Source organism: Pogoniulus pusillus, chromosome 7, assembly GCF_015220805.1.
Source record: "Pogoniulus pusillus isolate bPogPus1 chromosome 7, bPogPus1.pri, whole genome shotgun sequence".
Classification (NCBI taxonomy): domain Eukaryota; kingdom Metazoa; phylum Chordata; class Aves; order Piciformes; family Lybiidae; genus Pogoniulus; species Pogoniulus pusillus.
The window spans coordinates 39303025-39326922 of NC_087270.1; the positions used below are offsets into that span (position 1 = coordinate 39303025).

The 23898-nt window shown below is 44.9% G+C and overlaps 1 protein-coding gene across 15 annotated transcripts in view; it reads left to right on the forward strand.

The window, feature by feature from the left end:
• The window catches only part of HMBOX1 (homeobox containing 1), a 153095-nt gene extending 135314 nt beyond the window's left edge, over nucleotides 1-17781 (forward strand). For 5 of the 15 annotated variants that reach the window (XM_064146660.1, XM_064146668.1, XM_064146666.1 and 2 more), the window contains exons 7-11: nucleotides 7245-7327; nucleotides 9169-9264; nucleotides 12320-12414; nucleotides 12592-12723; nucleotides 15856-17781. In XM_064146660.1, the coding sequence (XP_064002730.1) occupies nucleotides 7245-7327; nucleotides 9169-9264; nucleotides 12320-12414; nucleotides 12592-12723; nucleotides 15856-15993 (544 nt within the window). In that variant the 3' untranslated portion in view covers nucleotides 15994-17781. Of the gene's footprint in view, nucleotides 1-7244; nucleotides 7328-9168; nucleotides 9265-12319; nucleotides 12415-12591; nucleotides 12724-13368; nucleotides 13450-15855 lie in introns of all 15 variants that reach the window. The other 10 variants (XM_064146673.1, XM_064146674.1, XM_064146675.1 and 7 more) reach the window with 10 other exon arrangements.
• The last annotated feature ends 6117 nt before the right edge of the window (nucleotides 17782-23898 follow it).

The window sequence follows — 23898 nt, forward strand, 5'->3', positions numbered from 1 at the left end:
AACTGTTCCTTGCAGTCTGTGCTTAAATTGTGTTAAGCTGGATTGCAGCCTGAGTCTTGGGGAAGATGATCATGAGGAGGACTTAGAGACACAGAGAGAGTGCTGGGGTATTTCACTTGCTGGTGCTTTCCACGTTGATGGAAGTGGGAATCCAGAGATGTGAAGACAATGTGGAGTGAGGGAATGGAATAGCAGCATGTCACCTGTTCTTCAATAAATACCCATCTGTGTGTTCTTACCTCCCATTAATTGCAAGGTAAATTATCCTTCTTCCAGTGAGATTGCCCTGATGTGCACCTACCTGAATTACCTCACCTTGAGTGTGTGTAATTCTGCTCTAACAGCTCACCCACAGTGAGTTGTTACCCTGCAACACATTTGAGCCTTTCAACTTTAAAGCTTTAACTGTTATGTCATGCTGTAAGCTGAGTCTTTCCCCAACCTGAGGTCTTTTGAGCAGCTCTGGGTTTTAATGTCTGACATCCATCCCCATGAAGAAGCAGTAAGCTTGGCTGTCCTTCCACTGCTCCATAGCTTGGGTCATTTAAAACACTTTCCCTGGCAGCTGTGAAGCTGATACAAAGCAGCAGAAGTTCCACCATGGATTATCAGGAATGCTTCTGAGGCGTTGCTTAATGCATCTGATATCTCAGCCTGGATAACAGAAACCATACAGCCAGGCAAAGAAAAGATTGGCAGCTATTGCAGGAATTCAGATAGGGGCACCTTGGTAAAGAGGCAGGGGGAATGTGTTTGCTTCCATTACAAAGCCTGGAGCTGAGATGGATTCCCTCTCTGTCATTGTCCTAAGCACATTATCCCTGAAAGGAAGAGGGTTTCTCTGAATCTGCAATTTTTCTAGGCATCAGTGTTATTGAAATGAAACTGCTTCAAGGATATCTCCATTCTTTACCATCATATGGGTTCTCATCTCATGTAAATTATTTGGCCACTTTTCATTTTAAACCTCCACTGTCATTTTCTACAAAAGAGATCATGTGGTTTCTTCATTGAAGGTATTCAGCTGACAGCTGCCCTTTGTCTAGAAAGCAGTCTGCCTTTGCAGGACTTACTTGTGCCTGCCCTTCTCTTTTCTTGCTCCCTTTCTCATATTGCTTCATATTTTTTGTGTATGGTTTTCAGGAACTTTTCAGATTGTGAACAGGTTGTCATTTGTAGCTGTGACAAGAAACTCAGCCATCCTAGGTACTTTCCCTGGCCTTTAGCCATAGAATCATAGAATCAGCCAGGTTGGAAGAGACCTCCAAGCTCATCCAATCCAGCCTGTCACCCAGCCCTGTCCAATCAACTAGACCATGGCACTAAGTGCCTCAGCCAGGCTTTGCTTCAACACCTTCGACGAGGCTGGTGAGAGGCCTCGAGCACAAGCCCTACGAGGAGAGGCTGAGGGAGCTGGGATTGGTTAGCCTGGAGAAGAGGAGGCTCAGGGGTGACCTTATTGCTGTCTACAACTACCTGAGGGGTGGTTGTGGCCAGGAGGAGGTTGCTCTCTTCTCTCAGGTGGCCAGCACCAGAACAAGAGGACACAGCCTCAGGCTGTGCCAGGGGAGATTTAGGCTGGAGGTGAGGAGAAAGTTCTTCCCTGAGAGAGTCATTGGACACTGGAATGGGCTGCCTGGGGAGGTGGTGGAGTCGCCGTCCCTGGGGCAGTTCAAGGCAAGGTTGGATGTGGCACTTGGTGCCATGGTCTGGCCTTGGGCACTGTGGTAAAGGGTTGGACTTGATGATCTGTGAGGTCTCTTCCAACCTTGGTGATACTGTGATACCTCCAAGGATGACGACTCCACCACCTCCCTGGGCAGCCCATTCCAATGCCAATCACTCTCTCTGCCAGCAACTTCCTCCTAACATCCAGCCTAGACCTCCCTTGCACAACTTGAGACTGTGTCCCCTTGCTCTATTGCTGTTTGCCTGGCAGAAGAGCCCAACCCCACCTGGCTGCAGCCTCCTTTCAGGTAATTGTAGACAGCTATGAGATCAGGGTATACCTGGCTGCTAAGTAACAACACTGGAGGTAGATTAATTAATTAATTTCCTGCTTACAAGAAGAATTGTGTTAGAATTTTCACTGTGTGTTCACAGCTTCTACGTGAGCAAACCAAGAGTCAATGATGAAGTCTTGCATTTCTTTCCATGGCTTCCCTGTGTGGAAAACTCAGATATTGTCACCAACTTTACAGAAATGTAGGAGGGTTTTAAATGTTGCTTTGTCTCATGGTCACCCACAAATCCCTTTAATACCCTCAAATAAGTGATGGGAATGAGGTTTAGAATCATATAATGGTTTAAGTTCAAACCCCCTGCAGCAAACAGGGATGTCTTCAGCTAGATGAGGTTGCTCAGAGCCTCATCCAACTCGATTTGGAGTGTTTCCAGGGATGGGGCAACTACCACTTCTCTAGACAACATTGGCCAGTGGGGTGAATGAGTAGGTAGGAGATGTATGCAGAGAATTTGGAGACCAAGGATTAAAATCACCTCTTATGTTTGGTGTATGGTTTTGGTTATGGGACTTTTTGTTTAAGATCCAAAGTTCCTGAGTATGATCTCTTCTCTGATACAAGCAGCTTCCACTCTGTCAAATGATAAAAGCAGCTCCCACTCTGTCAGATATTAAAAGCACAATGCCATGGTGGAAGAGAATATGTGGAGGAAGGAGCAGGCACATCCTTAATGTGGCTAAGGAATAACTCAGTAGGTGTAAGGAGGAGCAGGTTCTAAAATTACTGTATCACCTACTTAAATTGAGTTTAATTCTTTCAATAGTGCCCTTCCAACTCCTGTTGGGGCTTCTTTTTGTGGTATCCATGAAAATATGTTATTGCCATCTGCCATGATGTGAGACGGGGAGCAGCTTGATGCAAGCTAAGTTCTGTTTATTGGGGCCAGTCCTGTTCAATATCTTTATTGATGATCTGGACGAGGGGATTGAGTCCAGCATCAGTAAGTTTGCAGATGACACCAAGCTAGGAGCAGATGTGAATCTGTTGGAGAGTAGGAGAGCCCTGCAGAGGGACCTGGCCAGGCTGGATGGGTGGGTAGAGGCCAATGGGATGAGACTGTACAAGGCCAAGTGCAGGGTTCTACACTATGGCCACAACAACCCCAAGCAGCACTACAGGCTGGGGCCAGAGTGGCTGAGAGCAACCAGAAAGAAACGGACCTGGGGCTACTGGTAGATAGTAGGCTGAAGATGAGCCAGCAGTGTGCCCAGGTGGCCAAGAGAGCCAATGGCATCCTGGCCTGCATCAGGAGCAGTGTGGCCAGCAGGACAAGGGAGGTTCTTCTTCCCCTGTGCTCAGCACTGGTCAGGCCACAGCTTGAGTGCTGTGTCCAGTTCTGGGCTCCTCCATTGAAGAGAGATGTTGAGGTGCTGGAAGGTGTCCAGAGAAGGGTGACAAAGCTGGTGAAAGGCCTGGAACACAAACCCTATGAGGAGATGCTGAGGGAGCTGGGGTTGTGTAGCCTGGAGAAGAGAAGGCTCAGAGGTGACCTCATTGCTGTCAAAAGCTGCCTGAAGGGAGGCTGTAGCCAGGTGGGGTTGGGCTCTTGTGCCAGGCAAGCAGCAACAGAAGAAGGGGACACAGTCTCAAGTTGTGCCGGGGGAAGTATGGGCTGGATGTCAGGAGGAAGTTGTTGTCAGAGAGAGTGATTGGCATTGGAATGGGCTGCCCAGGGAGGTGGTGGAGTCTCTGTGCCTGGAGGTGTTGAAGCCAAGCCTGGCTGAGGCACTTAGTGCCATGGTCTGGTTGATTGGATAGGGCTGGGTGCTAGGTTGGACTGGATGATCTTGGAGGTCTCTTCCAACCTGGTTGATTCTATGATTCTATTCTCAGCACTTGGTTATATACTCTTAACATACAAGCTAAAGATCAGGTCAAATCCTAATTGGTCATCAAGACAGACTTCATACCTTAGCAACTAGATAAGCAAGGATTAACAAAACCCACAAGTTCCTGCTTTACATTGTTTCATCTGTTGCAACATCCTCTAAGGTCATTTTGATCCTCTGTTTTACTTAACTCAGTACTTTTCCACTTACACATTCCAAACCCATGGCTTATGTTCCAGTGTGTCAGGATCAAGCAGCTGTACAGCACTACCCTTCCCAACAGCCATCTTTTATTACCAGAATGTTTGGTGTTTTTTCCATACGGCAGCATTTCAGGATGAAATCAATTTCAGACTTGCAAGTGAGAATCACAACTTCTCTTAAGAACTTTCACACATTTACATTAAAAGAAATTTCTGTTAGAATTTAAAGAAAAAGTTCCAGAATTATGAAAAACATATTTTGATCCAATCATATACAGGTGTTTACATCTTACCTAGTTGTAAGATGTGTTAAGGTAAGAACTGCTCTGTCAGCAGCATGCTTTTTGTCTGAATCACAAAATAATCAGACACAAATTCACAATGGAGGTTATTCTGCCCCTGGACTCAGCACTGGTCAGGCCACACCTTGAGTCTTGTGTGCACTTCTGGGCTCCTCAATTCAAGAGAGATGTTGAGGTGCTAGGAGGTGTCCAGAGAAGGGCAAGGAAGCTGGGGAGGGGCCTGGAGCACAGCCCTGTGAGGAGAGGCTGAGGGAGCTGGGGGTGTGCAGCCTGCAGAAGAGGAGACTCAGGGCAGAGCTCATTGCTGCCTGCAGCTGCCTGCAGGGAGGCTGTAGCCAGGTGGGGTTGGTCTCTTCTGCCAGGGAAGCAGCAACAGAAGAAGGGGACAGAGTGTCAAGATGTGGCAGGGGAGGTCTAGGCTGGATGTTAGGAGGAAGCTGTTGTCAGAGAGAGTGATTGGCATTGGAATGGGCTGCCCAGGGAGGTGGTGGAGTCTCTGTGCCTGGAGGTGTTGAAGCCAAGCCTGACTGAGGCACTTATTGCCATGGTCTGGTTGATTGGATAGGGCTGGGTGCTAGGTTGGCCTGGATGATCTTGGAGGTCTCTTCCAACCTGGTTGATTTTATGATTCTATGAAAGAAAACTTTGCTGTTTGCCAGAAGTGTCTCACTCGGTGTCCAGTTCCAAAAGCTAGCTCTATCACAGGTAGATTTCCTGTTAGCTCAGGGAATTATAAAGTTCTGTTACTCTTGAAAAATGTGAGCTTTTTGTTGGAGACAGCAAAAGTGTGCAGCAGTCAGTGGCTTGCCAAAAGGAGAGTGTTTAGCTAGGTGCCAAGTGAAGGGTCCCTACTGGTTCTTGCTCCACTGAAGGAGGAATAGGACCATGGAAAACAATAACTGCCTAAATGTGCCTGTATCACCTGCCACCAAATCATCTACAGTTAAAGGAAATCTCTTATTTTCAAATGCAGAGCAGCTATCCAACAGCTGAAACCGCTGCTGATCAGAGCTACTCTGTGAATTCCTAGGATTATATATTAAGGATAATCTGCAAGAAGACAAGTGTAGTAGTCCCTGCTTATGGTGTGCTTATCAGAGTTCATTGAAGTTAACAGGACTTCTTGTTGGGTTTAATGCATATCTGATAAGCTTTGTAGAATGTAAATCAGTTCATTAAAATTTGTAAAGCACTTAAATGAAATAAGAGAGAAGTGTTTTGACTCCTATGGGATGTTGACTGCATATAAAGTAAAATAAATTCACACTTGTTCAGGAAAAATATATTGTTAACTGTGCTGTACTCAATGTGTTGTTTTGGAGAGGGTTTACCTTGTTCCAGTTGTGAGCTGCAAAACAACCAAACCACTAATCACAGAACTGTAGAATGGTTTAGGCTGGAAAAGGCCTTTAAGATCATCAAGTCCAGTCGTGAACCTAACACTAGCAAATCTCCTGCTAAACCTTGTCCCTCAGCACCATCTTTTAGAAACCTCCAGGGATGATGATTCAACCACTGCTCTGAGCAGCCTGTTCCCAGGGTTTGACAACCCTTTCAGTAAAGCAATTGTTTGCAGGATCAGAGGATGTTAGGGGTTGGAAGGGACCCAAGGAGATCATTGAGTCCAATCCCCCTGCCAGAGCAAGACCACACAATCTAGCACAGATCACAGAGGAACACATCCAGACAGGCCTTGGAAGTCTCCAGGGAAGGAGACTCCACAACCTCTCTGGGCAGCCTGTGCCAGTGCTCTGTGACCCTTACAGTCAAGAAGTTCCCCCTTCTGCTGAGGTGGAACCTCCCGTGCTGCATCTTACACCCATTGCTCCTTGTCCTATCACAAGGAGCAAGTGAGCAGAACCTGTCCCCCCCCACTCCTGACCCCCAGCCCTCAGATGTTTATAAACATTTATTAAATCCCCTCTCAGTCTTCTCCAGACTAAAAAGTCCCAGGTCCCTCAGCCTCTCCTCCTGAGGCATGCCTTCCAGTCTCCTAATTGTTCTTTATACCCAACCTGAAACCCTCCCCTGCTGCAACTTGAGATTGTTTGCTACTTGGGAGAAGAGTTCAATACCCACCTTGCTCCATCTTCCTTTCAGGGAGTTGTAGATGGCCAAAAGGTCTCTTCTGAGGCTTCTTCAATCTAAACAATCCCAGTTCTTTCATCTTCTCTTTATAAGACCTGTACACTACACCCTTCACCAGCTTTGTTGCCCCTCTCTGGACATGCTGCAGCACCTTCACCTCAGTGTCCTTGTAGTAACTTGACTTTGGAAACCTTATGTATTGCTCTGTAATTTTGCCTAGACAATCTTCAAACCACCTGACCAAAGTATGCAGTGTTGGTGTGTGCATGTTCATGTGTAATATATACACAAGCATGTATATATGTGTGTATATATTAACCCAGGGATCAAGATAAATATTGAACAGCTCCTTCATTTGTAGGATTCTACCTAAGCAGGGAGTATGTCAGGGAGAAAAATGAGCAAATGATAATAAAAGAAGGCAAAGGCATGGCCTATAATGTCTTCTGACATGATGCTGCACTTGACAGTCTTAACTCTGATGTTCATGGCATTGCCTGCTTTGTTGCATCATCTAGTACAATATTCCAGGTGCTGAGGTGACTCTGCAAGGGCTGAGAGTCAGCTCTGCAAAGGCTGAGAGTCAGCCTTTAGGAAGTTTTATCTGCTCTATGTGAATGCAAATTTGTATTACCTTTTATGCACATACAGGTTCATATCAAATTACTGTGGCAGCTCTGTAAGAGTGATGCATAAATGAGCAGTTAACATCTTTTAGTGAAGCTTCTTTGGAGCTTTCATGCTCTGATTTCTGAAAAATAAACCCAACTTTTTTTCTTTCTTCCTTCTCCCTTGCAGTTACTTCAATGAAAATCAATATCCAGACGAGGCAAAGAGAGAAGAGATTGCCAACGCCTGTAATGCAGTTATACAAAAGCCAGGTGAGGAGCTGATCGTGGAGTCCTTTCCAGAGGCACCTGCAATTAGATCCAGCATCTGCTAAATCCAACACAAACCATTTTATGGCTGCTACTAACAGATGTAGTGCTTTTGACTAGTAGGTTAGGATTTTATTCCTGCCTGTGCTGCTGGTTGCTTTAGCAGCTTGGAACGAACTCCTTGAACACTTCATTGGTAAAATCCTCTGAGTGACGCAGATGCAAAGCATTGTGGCTGTCTATTTCCAGGTTTTTCTTCCCTTCACTTAGCTCTCCTTACTTGCTCAAGTTTGCAGATTGCTGCAATTACATTAATGTTTTGTATGCTGAATAAATAAACTTGGAGAAACAGTCTGAAGCAGGGCAGTCTCATCTCCATGTAGCCTGCAGAGGACTAAGGATGGAGCTACACTGAATGGGGTCAAGGCTAGCTGAAGAGTTTTCCATGGCATCCCTGTCATGCTGAATCCCTGCAGTCTTCCCTCTTACATGCTGGTGATGAGGAGGAGGGCTTGTCTTATTTAGCTGGCTGGTGGTTGCTAGGGTTTTATTTGCTGAATTAAGTGTACAACTCCAGTGATCTCGTTTCCAACATCCCCTCCTTCTCCCAAAAGAGCATAAGTGTCCTGGCACAGTTGGGAGGGTGTGATTAGTGCTGCAGGAGCATGGTAGCAGCTGGTGGCAGAGAGGAAGGAAAGCAGATTGTAGGGGCTGACACAAAATCCCTTCATTCATTTTGCTGCTGAAGAAAACACGTCATTGAACTATATCCTTGCAGCTCAGTGCAAGAGATCTAGCCCAAGGGTATGCAGCTTGTGGCAGGGCTGTGAAGTGACTTTTTTTGAATCTCAGTTTTGTGCCTGAACCAGAAAAGCAGCCTTCCATACTCCTGTGGCTCTGGATTTAGTTGATTGAAGCTGCAAAGAAATTCCAGATTTGAGAAAAGAAGAAGAAAAGCTACTTTGTTTTTAGAGGGATATTTGGCATTTATTACCAGAGCATCTGGGCACAGTGCTTTGATTCACATGAAATTCATGTTGTTTTCTGTTAGAATCACTTTACAGTGGGCCATGTTTCAGGGGTTTATCACATGTGTAAGGGTCTTTTGCCTTTTCTGGCTGACTCTCCAAATAATGATGTTAGGGTTTGGGTGTTATGTGCCCCACCACACTTAAGAAAATCACCCAGACTAGACTCAGCAGCTGGAAATTAAAGAAAATGAAGCTGGATTTACAGCTTAGTACAATATACAAGCAGGTGGTTACAATGTATACAGCTATGGAGGTGTTCAAGCAAAGCCTGGATGAGGCACTTGGTGCCATGGTCTGGTTGACTGGATAGGGCTGGGGGATAGGTTGGAGTGGCTGATCTTGGAGATCTCTTCCAACCTGCTTGATTCTGTGATTCTGTAGACAAGTTAAAAGGTAATACAGAAACACAACGGCCCTGCCAGAAACCAGAGTCCCCAGGAGGGGCTCCCAACCACCCTTCCACCTTCTTCCCACCCCTGTACCTTAACCCAGACTATGCCTAACGTTCAAGGTAAGTTTGCAGAGTCAGCCAGGGGAGTTAGGAAGCAGAAGGATTAGTTACAGAGACAGCAAGTTAGAGAGAGAGAAGTGCAGCCCCAAAAGCCAGAGACCAAACTGTGTTATCTCTGTTTGTGTTCTTGTTTTTATCCATCTCAGCAAGCCTATGAGTGCAGCAACCATCACCATTGTTTCCTTTTCACAGCCTATAGCCTAATTCTCACTAAACTATGCCAGCTAGGCTGAAACTAGCACACTCTGGAACCCAGTGAGTAACTGCTGCTTGGGTTTTTTCCCTCTCTGCTACTTTCACAGGAAAGAAGTTATCGGATTTGGAGCGAGTTACCTCCCTGAAAGTGTACAATTGGTTTGCCAACAGAAGAAAGGAAATCAAGAGGAGAGCCAATATCGGTAATGTATCAGAGAGCCTGCTGTCGAGCTTTAGTAGCCACCCTTGGTCAGGAGAGCTGGAAATTATGTAAGGTGGTTTTTAATGAAAATACTTGAGCTTCTGACATTCTGCATCAAAATGTGGAGCAGTGTTTTGAAGTAGGGTCTTGCTGTTCCAGAGCTTTTCTGAAATATGGATAGGAGGCCAATGGGATGAGGTCTAACAAGGCCAAGGGCAGGGTTCTGCACTGTGGCCACAACAATCCCAGGCAGCACTACAGGCTGGGGACAGAGTGGCTGAGAGCAGCCAAGAAGAAAGGGACCTGGAGGTACTGGTAGATAGTAGCTGAATATGAGTCAGCAGTGTGCTCAGGTGGGCAGCAGAGCCAATGGCATCCTGGCCTGGATCAGGAACAGTGTGGCCAGCAGGACGAGGGAGGTTCTTCTTCCCCTGTACTCAGCACTGGTCAGGCCACACCTTGAATGCTGTGTCCAGTTCTGGGCTCCTCCATTGAAGAGAGATGTTGAGGTGCTGGAAGGTGTCCAGAGAAGGGCAATGAAGCTGGTGAGGGGCCTGGAGCACAGCCCTGTGAGGAGAGGCTGAGGGAGCTGGGGGTGTGCAGCCTGCAGAAGAGGAGGCTCAGGGCTGACCTCATTGCTGTCTACAACTACCTGAAGAGAGGTTGTAGCCAGGTGGGGTTGGTCTTTTCTGCCAGGCAAGCAGCAAAAGAAGGGGACAGAGTGTCAAGTTGTGTCAGGGGAGGTCTAGGCTGGATGTTAGGAGGAAGTTGTTGTCAGAGAGAGTGATTGGCATTGGAATGGGCTGCCCAGGGAGGTGGTGGAGTTGCTGTCCTTGGAGGTGTTGAAGCAAAGCCTGGCTGGGGCACTTAGTGCCATGGTCTGGTTGACTGGCCAGGGCTGGGTGCTAGGTTGGCCTGGATGATCTTGGAGATCTCTTCCAACCTGCTTGATTCTGTGATTCTGTGAGGAGTTTCAGTTACGGAATTCTATCATTAGTGCAGGACAAATGATGCAGTTAGGAATTTCTACTGGAAGATCTGCTTTAAAAAACAAAGTGAGAACTCTGTTGGCACAAGGAGAGTTTATTTTTTCCCTATGCTCTGACTCTTTTGGGTATCTAAGATAAAACCTCCAATAAAACCTCAAAATACCTGCACTGGAAGTGAGGGGGAGGGTGAGATGCTTGCACACTGAGGATCTTAGCATGCTATTTAGATGAAAGGTGGTTGTTGTGAAGAGCTTTCATCTGGTTACAAGTTTCTCTGTGTCTGTGCTCCACTGAAATGTGCTTGCTTTTTCAGCTAAAACCTGAGGGTATCTTTCTTACTGCCATCCCTGACACCTCACAGGGATCTAAGGGTCCAGACAAGTAGTTTTACTAGGACCAGAGAGGTTCTGCAGGTCAGCTGCTTATTGCAGTTAGACTAGTTGTAACTTTACAGCTTTCCAAGGGGTTGCACAGTGACAAGTGACTGGAACAAAGCAATACTTTTTCTTGATGTTCAGGATAAAACAAAAGTCACTTCAGCGTTAGCCCAGCAGGGTCTTTCTGTGAGTGGCTGATCCTAAGGCACTTAGAAATGGCTCTGAACATGTAAGATGTAGACCTTGTAATATGAGTAAGCATGAGGTGTTCTAATGAGAATAAACTCACATTAGTAACCAGGATGTAGCAAACTTCTGTGATGCATGCAAAATGTCATGCACTTGTAGATACTGTGCAGAATGACACCTGCAATACATACAGAGAGGAAGAGCCATACCTGCTGGTTAAGCAGTATGTTTGCAAATGTCAAAGGCCCCTTGGTAGGCTGCTTCTTTTTGCTGTATTTGTGTAAAGCATCTTTTACAGCTTTTAATATTCTCCTCAAGTTTCACCTGAGCTAATTTATTCTAAAAATGAAACCTCTCAGTTAATGAACAGGAAGAATAAAGTCAAGTCAGTGCCCAAGCACAAATACAAGCTGGGCAGTGAGTGGCTGGAGAGCAGTCCTGAGGAGAGGGACCTGGGGGTGCTGCTGGACAAGAAGCTCAGCAGGAGCCAGCAGTGTGCACTTGTAGCCCAGAAAGCCAAGCAGAGCCTGGGCTGCAGCAGCAGAAGTGTGGCCAGCAGAGTGAGGGAGGTGATCTTCTCCCTTTACTCCACTCTGGTGAAACCCCACCTGGAGTGCTGCATCCAGTTCTGGAGCCCCCATTACAAGAAGGATGTGGAGATGCTGGAGTGTGTCCAGAGCAGGGCCAGGAGGATGCTCAGAGGGCTGCAGCAGCTCTGCTGTGAGCACAGACTGAAAGATTTGGGGCTGTTTAGTCTGCAGAAGGCTCCCAGGTGACCTTCTTGTGGCCTTTCAGTTTCTGAAGGGGGCCTACAAAAAGCTGGTGAGGGACTTTTTAAGCTCTCAGGGAGTGACAGGGCTACAGGGAATGGAGAGAAGCTGGAGATGGGTAGGTTCAAACTGGACATGAGAAATAAGTTGTTGAGCATGAGAGTGGTGAGAGGCTGGAATGGGTTGCCCAGGGAGGTGGTTGAGACCCAGGCTGGCTGAGGCTGTGTGCAGCCTGCTCTAGGGTAGGGTGTCCCTGCCCATGGCAGAGGGGTTGGAACTGGCTGCTCCTTGTGGTCCCTTCCAACCCTGAATGATTCTGTGATTCTAAGTCAGCCTGAAGTCGGTAGAGTCCATAGCTGTATCTCTACTGGATAGAGAAAAGGATTGGAAGGATTGGGAAAGCATGGGAAAAATAACCTGGGAATCTTTGTAGCCAGCAGGAGACAGGACGAGGCACTTAGTGGCATGGTCTGGTTGACTGGCTAGGGCTGGGGGATAGGTTGGACTGGATGATCTTGGAGGTCTCTTCCAACCTGGTTGATTCTATGATCCTGTGTTAACCCCTGAGGCAGCAATGTGCCCTTCTCACTGAGAAGGCCAGTGGTATCCTGAGAAGAGGAAGAGGCTAAGAACTAAATGCCTTCCCAGTTATTTTGTCTTCTTGAAAAAAAAACAAGTTCCTTTTAGTTAATGCATCAGATAAATTAGGGATCCATTTGGTTTTTTCGAAGAAGCAGCAATCCTGGAGAGCCATGGAATAGATGTACAGAGTCCGGGAGGCCATTCCAACAGTGACGACGTTGATGGCAATGACTACTCGGAGCAGGTAAGCACTGTGCCCGAGTTGTGTGGCCCCTGGGAAGAGGTCCTCAAACTCTTCCAAATCAGATGTCTCTTTTGCTTTGATGTCACTGTAATGGACAAAGTGGAAGAGCCTATCTCCCCTGTTTGAATGTGTTGAGCAACCAGTATTCACCCACGTGAATTTGTTGTCATACAACAGGACACTTGGCAAGTACGCAATGGGGAGGAGGAGGGAAGATGTTCAGAGGGAGGCAGAGAAGCAGAGAAGGTAGAAGAAGACAGGAGGATCAGCTCCAAACAAGCAAGTTACACCATTCATGCCACACGCAATGTATGATAAATGTTAGGAGAGTGTTCACTCACCCAGTGCACCCTGCATAACTTGTGCTCTCCTTAGCCCTGGCACCGTTCTAGTTGTCCACCCTCCAGAGTGGATGTCCAGGTCTTTAACAGTTGCTCCTCTCTATCAGGCACCAGCATGCTTCATTGCAAAACCAGGCATGTGTGTTCCTCTTGCACCTATTGTTTCTCTCTGTAAGAAATGTCTCCATTATGGCCTCTGCTGTAATGTGAATTGCTTATCTGGCACTCAGACAAGTACAGCAGTAAGTACCTGCTCTGTACTCTCCATCCTCCCTTTTGTCAACCTCCCCAGCAGGATACTGAGCATCCTCCTCTAAAAGGTACTGAGCTCCCACTCTTTGTGCAGTACCTTTCAGGAGCATCTCAGGATCCATCCCTGAGACACTGACAGACAAAGGGTGAAGGGTGGGGGGAAAGGATTTGAGAAAATGAAGTTTACTTGGCCCCATACCTGTTCCATCTTGTTGTGCAACAACGTGCCACCATTTGGATTGTTGACATATTACTTGTCTTCTTTTTTCTCTTTTTTTTTGCATTTTAACTCTTGCCTATTCTCTATTTTTCTTGGTCGTTTTTAAACCCTTGACAGCAACTTCTTTTTTAAATTCTCTAGCAAAAGAATACCCCTTCCCGCACTCTGAGCCCTCACCTACCTTAAAGTTGGTGACCCTTCCTTCACACACCTTCCTGACAGGTATTGCATCCCCTTCCCAATTTTCCTTCAGGTGTCAGGGTTTGCCAAACCCCCTCTCCCCCACCCCGGTGCTGCGTGTGCTTGGCACCAGTTTGCTGGTTTGGTCCCGGTTTTGATATGAGCTGTGTTCTGTGCTACACCCAACAGCTGGGGTGGGCAGATCACTTTTAATTGTCTCATTTGGGAAGAGTAGGTAGGTCTCCCTCTATAAAGGCTGATGGTGGAGTGGAATAGCAAGTGAGAATCCTGGAATGAGTCCCTAACATACTTGGCCGTGGCCCAGTACGACAAATACCTGGCAGAGGCATTCCCAGCCACTCTGCTTCTGGTGGGTATTATAGCCCTTTTTATAGGTGATCACCAGCAGATTTGGTGGAACCAACCTCTCTAGGTCTCCATGATGATAGGCTGCTGTGTGACTGTTACAAAATGCTCTGAAACCACTGCCCAGCACAGATAATTCCTTGTCAGTCACTTGCAGCACCCAAATACTGAGAAAAAGTGTGACCAAGACTCCCAAATGATGTTCTTCTGTGTGTTACCCATAGCACTTCGAAAAGAGAAATAAATTGGTGACTAGAATTGCAAGGTCTTTGTTTAGAGCCCTTAAAAGTTACATTTCTCAGTAATCTATCTGGGCTCCTCTGTGAAGTGTAATTAGGCATTAGCAGCGAAGCGGATTAAATGGCAAGCTCTGCTGATGACCGTTTAACATCCCTTAGCTGTCAAACTCACAGATTCTGTTTGCCACAGCAACAGGCACTTATGCCCTAGTAAACTTCAAAACAAAAAGTTCATCCCAATCGTAATGAAGTGTTGAAAACTCCAGAAGTCAGGACTCTGTAGAGGTGACAGAGGCCTTCAGCTTGTGCACATCACAATATTTGCCTGACAGTCATTGTGAATTAATGTATTCCTTTAAAGGACCTCAGGATTTTACCAAATCCTGGCTTTTCTCTCTCCCCCCTCTCCTCAGCAACCTGCCAATTTAAAAACACATCATACTCATTTTATGTTGTTAATCTCACGAGTTCATCGCTTAAAGGCTGTTGGAAGAATGATAAATGCTTTTCATTTCCTTTCTGTCAATAGCAATAATTACAAGCAATTGGGAGGTTGTGGTGTGGTAACTATTAGTACCCCCTTGTAAAGAGAGGAGAACACCATGGCATTGCTCAAAGCTCCAGAAGAGTTTGTTTGACAGCTAAAATTACAATTTGGATATTGCTGGTTCTCCTTCTTGAAAACCAGACCTTATTTCTGACACAGGCTGAGGAACAGACACAATTTGTTACAAAATCTAGGTTGGAATTGCCAGACCTTTAGGTCTTCTACTGTTTGGTTATTACACACCTGTAGAAGGCAGCCCCCAAATCATTGCACTGGTTTACAGTCCAGGAGGTTTTCAGCTTTATTTTCCTTATGCCTGCATGGGTTCAGTGTCTTCACAGGATGCTGCCTCAGAGTTAGCCTAGGTTTGTATCCTGTTTCTGAATGAGGTCAATAGTAGTATTTAAGGAAAAAGTATTTTTGAGGAGTATGACAATCCTAGAATGATTTTTTTATAGTAGCTTCCAGCTTCTGGAAGTCAGTAATTTTGAGAGACTTCCTGAGCCGGGCAGTGTATCCACTTTCATTTTTCATACTTCCTAGTAAGCTAATTTTCCCTGAGCTTCTCTAACCGCACCATTTAAAGCCACTTTTACTTTTGGTTGCTCTAAGAATGAGTGATTCCAACAACTGAACTAAGACAACTAAAGCAGTGCTTCCCGTTGCTGCTTTGGGAGATGTTATCTCATCGTTCCAGTGAGTGCCCTTGCTTATTAGATCAGGAGAAGCCACGAACATTTGTTCTCTATCTACTAGTAATTTGTAAATAAACACTTAACCACATCAGCCATCAGCCATTTCTTTTGCAAGCTGAAGAACCCGAGACAATTTAGCCTTACCTGGTATGGAAGCCACTCCATGCCTCTCTTCCTGTGGATTGCCATTCTCTCTACCTTTTCTAGTTCTGTTGTGTTTTCTTTAGATGGGATGACTGGAACTGTATGTTCAAACTGTAAGCCTAGCATGAAGTTGTGCAGTGCATAGCTTGGTTTGGTTTCCTGACAGACCTCCTGTGTCACTTGTATCCTTATCATTTAATATTTTCCTCAGAAGATCTCTCCCCCTTCAGATTTCTCTCTCAAAAATTGGGTATGCCACTCCTTGCCTTGCTTACCTTTGTCTGCACAGTGAGGGAAATGAGTCCTACATCAACTTTTGTGAGCTCTCACATTCTCCCCCTGTAGCAACCCTGCAATTCGCCGCCCCTAGCCCATTACTTTACACACAGATTTGATCCGCCGGTTTTTCTGTCCGTGGAGTAACGATGCTTCTCTCTTCTCCTTTCCACATGCACAGGATGACAGCACTAGCCATAGTGACCATCAAGACCCCATTTCATTAGCCGTGGAAATGGCAGCGGTAAACCACACCATCTTGGCATTGGCCCGGCAAGGAGCCAACGAGATCAAGACAGAGGCTCTAGACGACGACTGATACAAAGAAAGGGGAGGGTCAAAGCAAGAAGTAACTTAGTTTTAGACGTAGCACCTTAGCAGACTTTCCTCGGTCCTTAATATGTGTTCTTACAGTATAACTTTGCAGTTTCTTGTACGTCAGTTAGCTGTTAGGGTCTTGTTCTGTGAAGATGGCATGGTGCCCTCAGCCTTTGCGTATACTCTCTCAGTATTAATTCCCAATAAATAATCAATCAACCAATCAACCTCCCTCTCCCAGCCCCCAGTGGCTAGAAAAATCTCGCTGCTCTGTCTTAGCATTCAAAGTGCTTCCAGGTATTTTAGACAGCCCTCGATTACAAGTCTTACGCTACACTTAAAATCTTGGATACCCTTAGAGATTGTGTTCAAACCAAACCCTTTAGTCTGTACGCTTTTCCTTCTCTGAGACTGAAAGGATGCAAGCTGAGGTAGTGGCACAGGGTCGATGGACACCAGATTGGAAGTTTCAACAGAGAGTAAAAAGAACACTAGAAACCCCACGTCAGCGTGGGAGTAAATGATTTCCAGCTGCAATAAGCCGTGCCTCACTGGTCATACAGTGACTCCATCTACTCCTGGGTGCTGTGCTGAGAATGTCCATTGGAAACACATTCACATATTTTCGGTTGATGTTCACATATTCAACACAGACATCCTCTGCTCTCAGAAGCTGCGTGGCTTAGTGGATAAGTACTGCCTTCTGCCTCTGGGACCATGATTGGAGCCTAGCCTGGGATCCTATGAAAAATGAGCTGAATGTCTAATGGACAGCAGTCCACTTCTCAAAACCACTATTCATTTTTTGGCATGGCTAGCAGTGCCTGCTCAGAAGAGGTCTAGACTCTCTTGATCTGTCATTAACAATTCCACCTTTTATTCTTCCTCTTGCCTTTTCTCTCCCCGCCCTACTCCCCTCTCCACTTTGCCACTTTCAAAAGCAGTGTTTTCCAGGGAGGTTGGTAAGGTCACTGCATGGGTAAGAGTGGATTTTTCCACGTCTGCTTAACTAACGCCTATGTCCCCACTAGCCTGAAAGGTTATCAGAGAACTTTTGCATCCGACCTTCGCTAGATAACCATGGTAGCAGAAATACTCTCCTAAACACAAACCCTTTGTTTGTTTGTTTAAAGGCAGGAGGATCTCTTACCTGAGAAATGGGGTGTGAAAATTTTGTGTTCTCTTTACTCTGTCCTTGTTAAGATGTGAGAAAGCTATACTGCTACGAGCAATTTAATTAATAATTGGAAGCCATACTAATAATGGATGTGGTAATATTTGTAAAGCAGACCTACTTTAAGTAGCAGAAACTAATGGAATTGTTTTCCTTGATCATATGTAGCACTTTTGTTACTTTTTTTCTTAAAGATATTTATATTTGATAAGTCCTTTTTTTTATCATTCGAGAATTCCAAATACCAAACAGCAAAGCTTGCATTGCAGAGTCACCCTGCGATCACCTTGTCATCTAGTATCTCAGTGATGAACTGTGTGTGCATCTAAGAAAATTACATCTGCTGGCATTGTGTGGAAATGATCTCCTGGCATCCTGATAAAATGATATGTTGCTGCCGGTAAGAGGAAGCGTTTCAATGGAGACAGCACTGCAAGGGTTAGAGACGGGCAGGACTGTGTTACGCTGAAAAACTGAAGTCAAACCCCGATGGAAATTTTGGGTTATCCAGAGCTATAAACATTTGCATAGTGTTTTCTCAACATTCCATTTTGTACCTTCCCATCAGGCAGTTGTGGGAACAGCTTAAAAAGAGGAGAACCGCTCAGTCTGAAAGATGAGTTTCCCTTTCTCCCCTCCGCTTCGGCGGCAGAGGGAGGTTGCTTTTACTTGTCCTCATCCCTTCCTCACGCTGAACCGTCGGATAGCTTTGTGACCTCCTAAAATGTGGCTTCTCGGCAGGTTTCTAGCCAGCCTAAACTTTACCTTTGAAGGCATGGGCTAACGAGATCATCTCTACATCTGTTAATCTTGTGAGAATTGCTTGGGTAAGTGTGGAGGAGATGTTGTGCTTTCAGAGGGCACAGAGCTGGCACCTCTTTGTCTCTCTAACTTTGAAGATGTATAGGTAGGGCTTGGCCTCGTCTTTCAGTTATGGATTTCATTGGGAAATTTATGTGCTTTCCTTAGATATAGATCACTGAAGCAGAATGAAGCCATCTTTCTTTTTTTTTTTTTTCCCCCCTGTTTTATTGCATTTCTTGAGTAGGCAAATTCCTAAGTAGCATCAGGGCAGACTCAGGAAAGAAAGGAACTGGATCAGCAACCATTGCAGCACTGCAGTTTTTTTCTTACTGTGCGTATGAATGTTTTGGTACTAAGGAGTGAAAGGATGGGGAGAGCTTTTATTTCTATTTTTGCACAGCAGAATGATCAAGCAAACTATAGCCTTAGTGGAATTTTACCTACTTATTCATTCCACAGTCACACACACCGAGCTGACAAGCAACATCCACGATTTATAGTAAGGAGATTTTAATAATCGATGACCTCTTTACGTTGGGCTTTGCCACCACCATTTGTTCTGGCTGTTTCATTTTAAAAAGGACAGACTCAAACTGTTGGACAGCTGCAATTTTATAAGAAATATTGCTTACTGTGCCATCTTTTAGGGGGGAAAAAAAAGAGTCATTGTTTCAAGCATCATCTCTTTAAAGCAATAGGGAAAAAGAGAAATGGTACCAGAACTTCTGCATCCTGATCATAGGGTTTGTGTGATGCAGGATTAGAGGGGAAACCACAAAAAATGTGTGTCTGTACCACCTAACTTAGAATAATTTGGTCTTAATTCTGTTTGGTGCTGTGAGGTAGCTGCTGGTCTCATCATGCATCGGTATCCTGCTCAGAGGGTTAAACCCCTTGTGAACAGCCAGAGATGGGCAGATCCTCCTTGCGTTTAGCTTCCTGGTAAAATGTCATCTTCTCACCAGAGAAAATGGATCACAGACTTGGGGAATCAGGCACTTAAGTTACATGGTGTCAGATCTGGGGTTGCCCCTGTCTAGTTTGGATGTCATTTAACCTTTGAGAGGAGGTACAAGGAAAGAGTGAAAGGACAGCTGGTAGCAGGATGCTGTTTCCTTTATTCTGAGAGTTCATCAAAAAGCATTTGCAGCTGGCTGGTAACTTCCTAGTTTTATATGAGCTAGCTACAGTGGAACAGATGCGGATGAGATGGTATCAGGAAAAGCATCTGATCTGGAGTAAGGGAAGGAATTGGTGGAGAGTGTGTCATGGAATTTGGCCTTTGTTCCAAGGGTTGTTCCATACTGTGGGAGTCATCTCTGTCTTTCTGTCCATGGATTTTCTTGAAAGATATGTCTCATTTTGGTAGCACTGCGATTCAGTTGCAGTTTGTTGTAGCCAGTCTGGAATTACTGCAACTTGGTCTCATCTGGGTTCCCTTGAAGTCGATCTGGTGGCTGGCTAGATCTACCTTTTTGTTCTTTGACTAGAGAAGAACTTATTTAAGATGCTCCTCTTGTGTGATGGGCACACCTTTTAACTTTGTGTAGAGTGAGTAGTGGCTGTTATGTTGTCGCTCATAAAGTCCTTATACTTGAGTTGCTCTCTCTTACCGTCTTCTTAAAACAACAATTTCTACCTCCACTTCTCTTGGGTTTGGGGTGTTTTGTTGGGACTTTATTTGCTTGGTTTTAATCCCCCCTACACACACATACCTTTTTCATGCACTATGAGATCCCAGACATTTGAAAAAGCATTTTGAGGTGATGAAAATAAGTCAACATAGCAACATGTTATCTGTTGCTGCTCTAGCAGTAGAGAGACATCTTCTAAATGCTCTGTAAACATACTTGTTACACTCTTCATGTTAATCCCCTTACTCAGGTGCTGGATGTGAACAAGTTGGTCGTGAGTCAGCAGTGCAGCCTTGCAGCAATTAAGGAATCTCATTAAGAAGAGCCTTCGGCAAGCCTAGGAAAGCATTTAGTCCCCTCTGTTCATCATCTGTGGGACCACATCTGGAGTAATGTGTGCAGGGTTGGGCTGGATCGAGTCTATTGTAAGGCTGCCGAGATAAGAGGGTAGGAGCACAGATCATGTGGTGAGTGTTTGCGAGAGCTGGGTTTGTTCAGACTGGCTCTGGGGGTGTCTTGTGTTCTATTCTTTGTCTGGTTTAATGGGTGGGTTTGGAGGAGACAGAGCCAGGCTCTTCTCAAAGGTGCATGGCAAAAAGGTGAGGAGCAGTGTGTTCAACTCCCATTAAAGAAGATCACAGATGAATACAGAGAAGTGTTTTCATACTCAGTGGTAGAACACTGGAAAGGCAGTGGAAACTTCATCCTTGGGGTTTCAAAGTATTACTGGACAAACTGACTAAAGACCTCCAGAGGCCCCTTCTGATGTAGATCATTCTGTGATTCTGTACAGACCTGCTCAGGTTGTGTTGTTTCCTAGTTCTGATCTATACATGTTGACTTGTTGAAAGAAATCCTCTTAATTTGTTGTTGGGGTGGGTTGGTTTTTTTCCTGTTTAGCTGTTCATAGAAAGTTACCTTTCCTATTTTCCTAATAGAGGGGAGCTTTATTTGCAGGGTCTGGCTTCAGGCTCCAATCAAGCCATAAGTAATAAATTTCATTAATTATTTGCTCTGTTTACACAGTTCTTCAGGGATATATGAATTATTCTGTTTGTTTCATTGCCTAACATCAGACTGGTAAGTTTTCCATGTTTTCATAACATTTGTGCTGTAGATCAGTCTTCTGCCTTCGTTTTGTGTTGATTTATCATTGTGCTGCTGTGAGTGCAGGTGGAAAATTTCACAGAACTGAACATGTTACCATAACATTCTAGTAAACTCCACTGGTGACTGATACAATAAGATAGATATTGTTGGCTCAGTAAATAAATAATGATTATCAGAAGTTGAAGAGTATGGCTGGGAAAAAGTCATATTATACTTGCTTGGATCCTCCTTTTCTTTCCTTAAGTGTCTGCTGTTGGCCACTGGGAGGGGAAAAAAAAACCCTTCACAGACTTTAGGTCTGATTTGGAGAAATCATCATAGTGTTTGCCTGTGTAGACTGGCATGGGTCAGTTACACTCCCAAGTTTTAATTTCCTCCTTCAAGGTACATAAGAACATGAGATGAGTTCACCCCAGATTTTGATTTCTCATATTGTGGTATCAAAGTATTCCTTCAGAGTGAGATGATGCTTCCAAGAAGTAAAATGAAAGCACCCTTCTGGCCTTCCCCCAACGTGGCTGGACGTGTAGCAGTTGTGATGGGGTTTTGTAACAGTTTGGTATGGATTAACTCAGCAAAATTGGCATAAGAGCTTTCAAAACTCAACACCACTGCCCCTAAAGCACTTACTGCAGGGTGCCGTTCCCTGTCCGTAATCTTTACTCCAAAGGAAAGCTGCTTTCAGACCTCTGCAGATCACCTACTAGGATTCAGTCTGAGATTTCCCCCCATGGTACTGAAAGCTGTAGATGTTTAGTAGAAGATTTTGTTTTCACCTCTTATCCTTGGAATGCTGCTCACTTGAGATAATGATTTTCTTAGCAGATGGTTTATATCCTACCTCCCACCCCAGCTAGTCGTTTTGCAGCCCTCTTTCCCCAGCATTCGTCAGCTTCCCTCAAGTCCATTGGAGAGTTACCAGCAAATTCTAAGGGGTGTTTGTCAAAATAAACTTTGCTCTTATAGTAGACAAGGATTCCCACCCAAGTAGCTCTTGCACTCTTTGAAGTTATTTGACTTGATGATATTATTTTGATCAAAGTCTTGAGCGTGTAGGCAATAATCTGGAGTTTGGTGTAGCTTTTGTCACTTAGCAGGAAGCTTTGTTGGCAGGACTGGTCTTGAAAACTGTGTTATGTGTCAGTGACCTAACGTGTTGATGATGATTATTAGACAGCTGAGGGGCTTGTGTGTGTGTTAGTAGCCATAGTCAGAGTTGTGTGGTGATCCTGGCTAATTTAACAGAGTTTTGTGCAGTCAGACATTTTCACTGTGATTTCTTGGAAGGAAAAACTGATGGCCTGACCAAAAAGCACCTTGCAGTTCCCAAAAAGACTTACAGAGACATTTCAAAATAAGAGGTTCTCCCCTTGGGCTTTTTTTTTGCAGCTGGGGTTATTTACTCAGGATATTGAATCAACATGGCCAAGAGGCATTTGGCAAGCTGAAAAGCACGGCCCAAAATCTTCATTTTAGTGTCCCTTAATGCTGTCAAATGTGTGGAGCTTAAACTGCCCGACTGAAGATGCTGCACAGTAATGAAAAAGGAGACATTCTAGAGGTGGCAGCTGTAAATTTGGATTTCAAATACATAAAAGTTCATTTTCTTCTTTTATGAGGGGCAGCTAGACAAGTCAGCTTGGTTGTTTTGAGAGCTGTCAATAACATGCCAGTGTTTTGATGTTGGGTTTTGTCCAACATGTATACATAGAATGCAATAAAGGAAAATAATCTCAGTAGCACCACTGAAACAGAGATGGGTGGAGAAAAACTCATGTGTCTAAAGAGTTGTTCAGCACTAACCCCAGCCTTAGGATTTATCAGCTGAAAAAAGCCCAGATTTCTTTGTTCATGCCTGCTTTAACATAGGTGGTGCTCTGACTAGGATTATGTTGAGACAATTATACTAATCAGTACAAACCACTCTGGTTTTGGTTTTCTGTAGCACTCTCTCTACCAGAATCCATGCCATATTTTACCTTGAGCTTGCTGGAAGAAGTAAACAACCACATTTTCCTCTTTCAAGCTCCCAATATATTCTCTCTAAAGCCTGCAGCATGCTTATCAGTGTAGCATCTAGGAGATAATGTTGGCAGCTTATGTCACAGAGATAGAAAAGGCTTTGCCATTTGGGGTGCAGGGGGGGAAAAAATCACCCAACCTATTTTAGCTGCCCTTTTTAATCAGGCCACTCCAGCAAGCTAACTAATTGGTTTGATTGCTGCAATGCTGGGCTCTTCCCCACTCTATCCAGTCAGCTTTGGAGTGCTCTGGCCAACAACTTAAGCACAAGGAGCTAAACCCATTGAACTGGAGTGAACTGTGTAATGGGCCTTTGATGTTTCTGCATGTACAGTGCATCTCTCTCTCAGATGGCTTGGCAGAAGGCTCTCTCTGCCATTTATTCCTTCTTAAATGGAAGCGGGTGTATGCTGCTGATCAAAACATCCAGCACACTTCTGCTGAATCCTTTCAAACTGCAGCAAGGGTAATTGGGATGGGTAGGATAAATGCATAAGAGTATGGCAGTAAAAGTGATGGCAGTTCTTTTGAATGACTGGGTGTCCTCCTGACATGTAATTAGCTGCTTTAGAAAGATGTGGATTGGCATGGTCATAATTAAAAGGATTTCTGTCTTTTCTGTGATTGAAAACAGAAGATCTTCCACCCCCTAATTCTCTTTAATGCCAGTGTTATTAGTGACACTTGGAACACTGCTCCTTCGTAAACTTAAATAATGACCTGTTCCTAATGGTAACTCAGAACAGCAGGGACTGAAACCGAGTTGAGTTTTCTATGCAAAGCTGCTTCTCTGCCTTTTATGTTGGGGTTTTTTCCCCCTGCTCACGTATATATTGCTTCTCAATGGGTTTTAGAAACAAAAAGGACATGTGTTATGTGTGACAGTGTGATTACAGACTACCCAGGGTTCTGCTTTAACTCCTCTTGACTTGTACCATTGAGGAGGATGAGCCATGGTCCGGGACTCTGCTGAATTACTCATCCTGTGTTTTCACCCTGCTTGTAGGTCGAGGGTTCTGACTGGACTGTTGTGGTAGTCTGGTTCCTGAAGCAAGGAGTGTAATGGGCAATTCTGTGCCTCTTAAAGTAGTCTCTTGCTTTGGAAGCCGTATCAGCAGTCGTTGCCAAGTATATAACCATACTTTGCTCAAGCTGTCTCTGA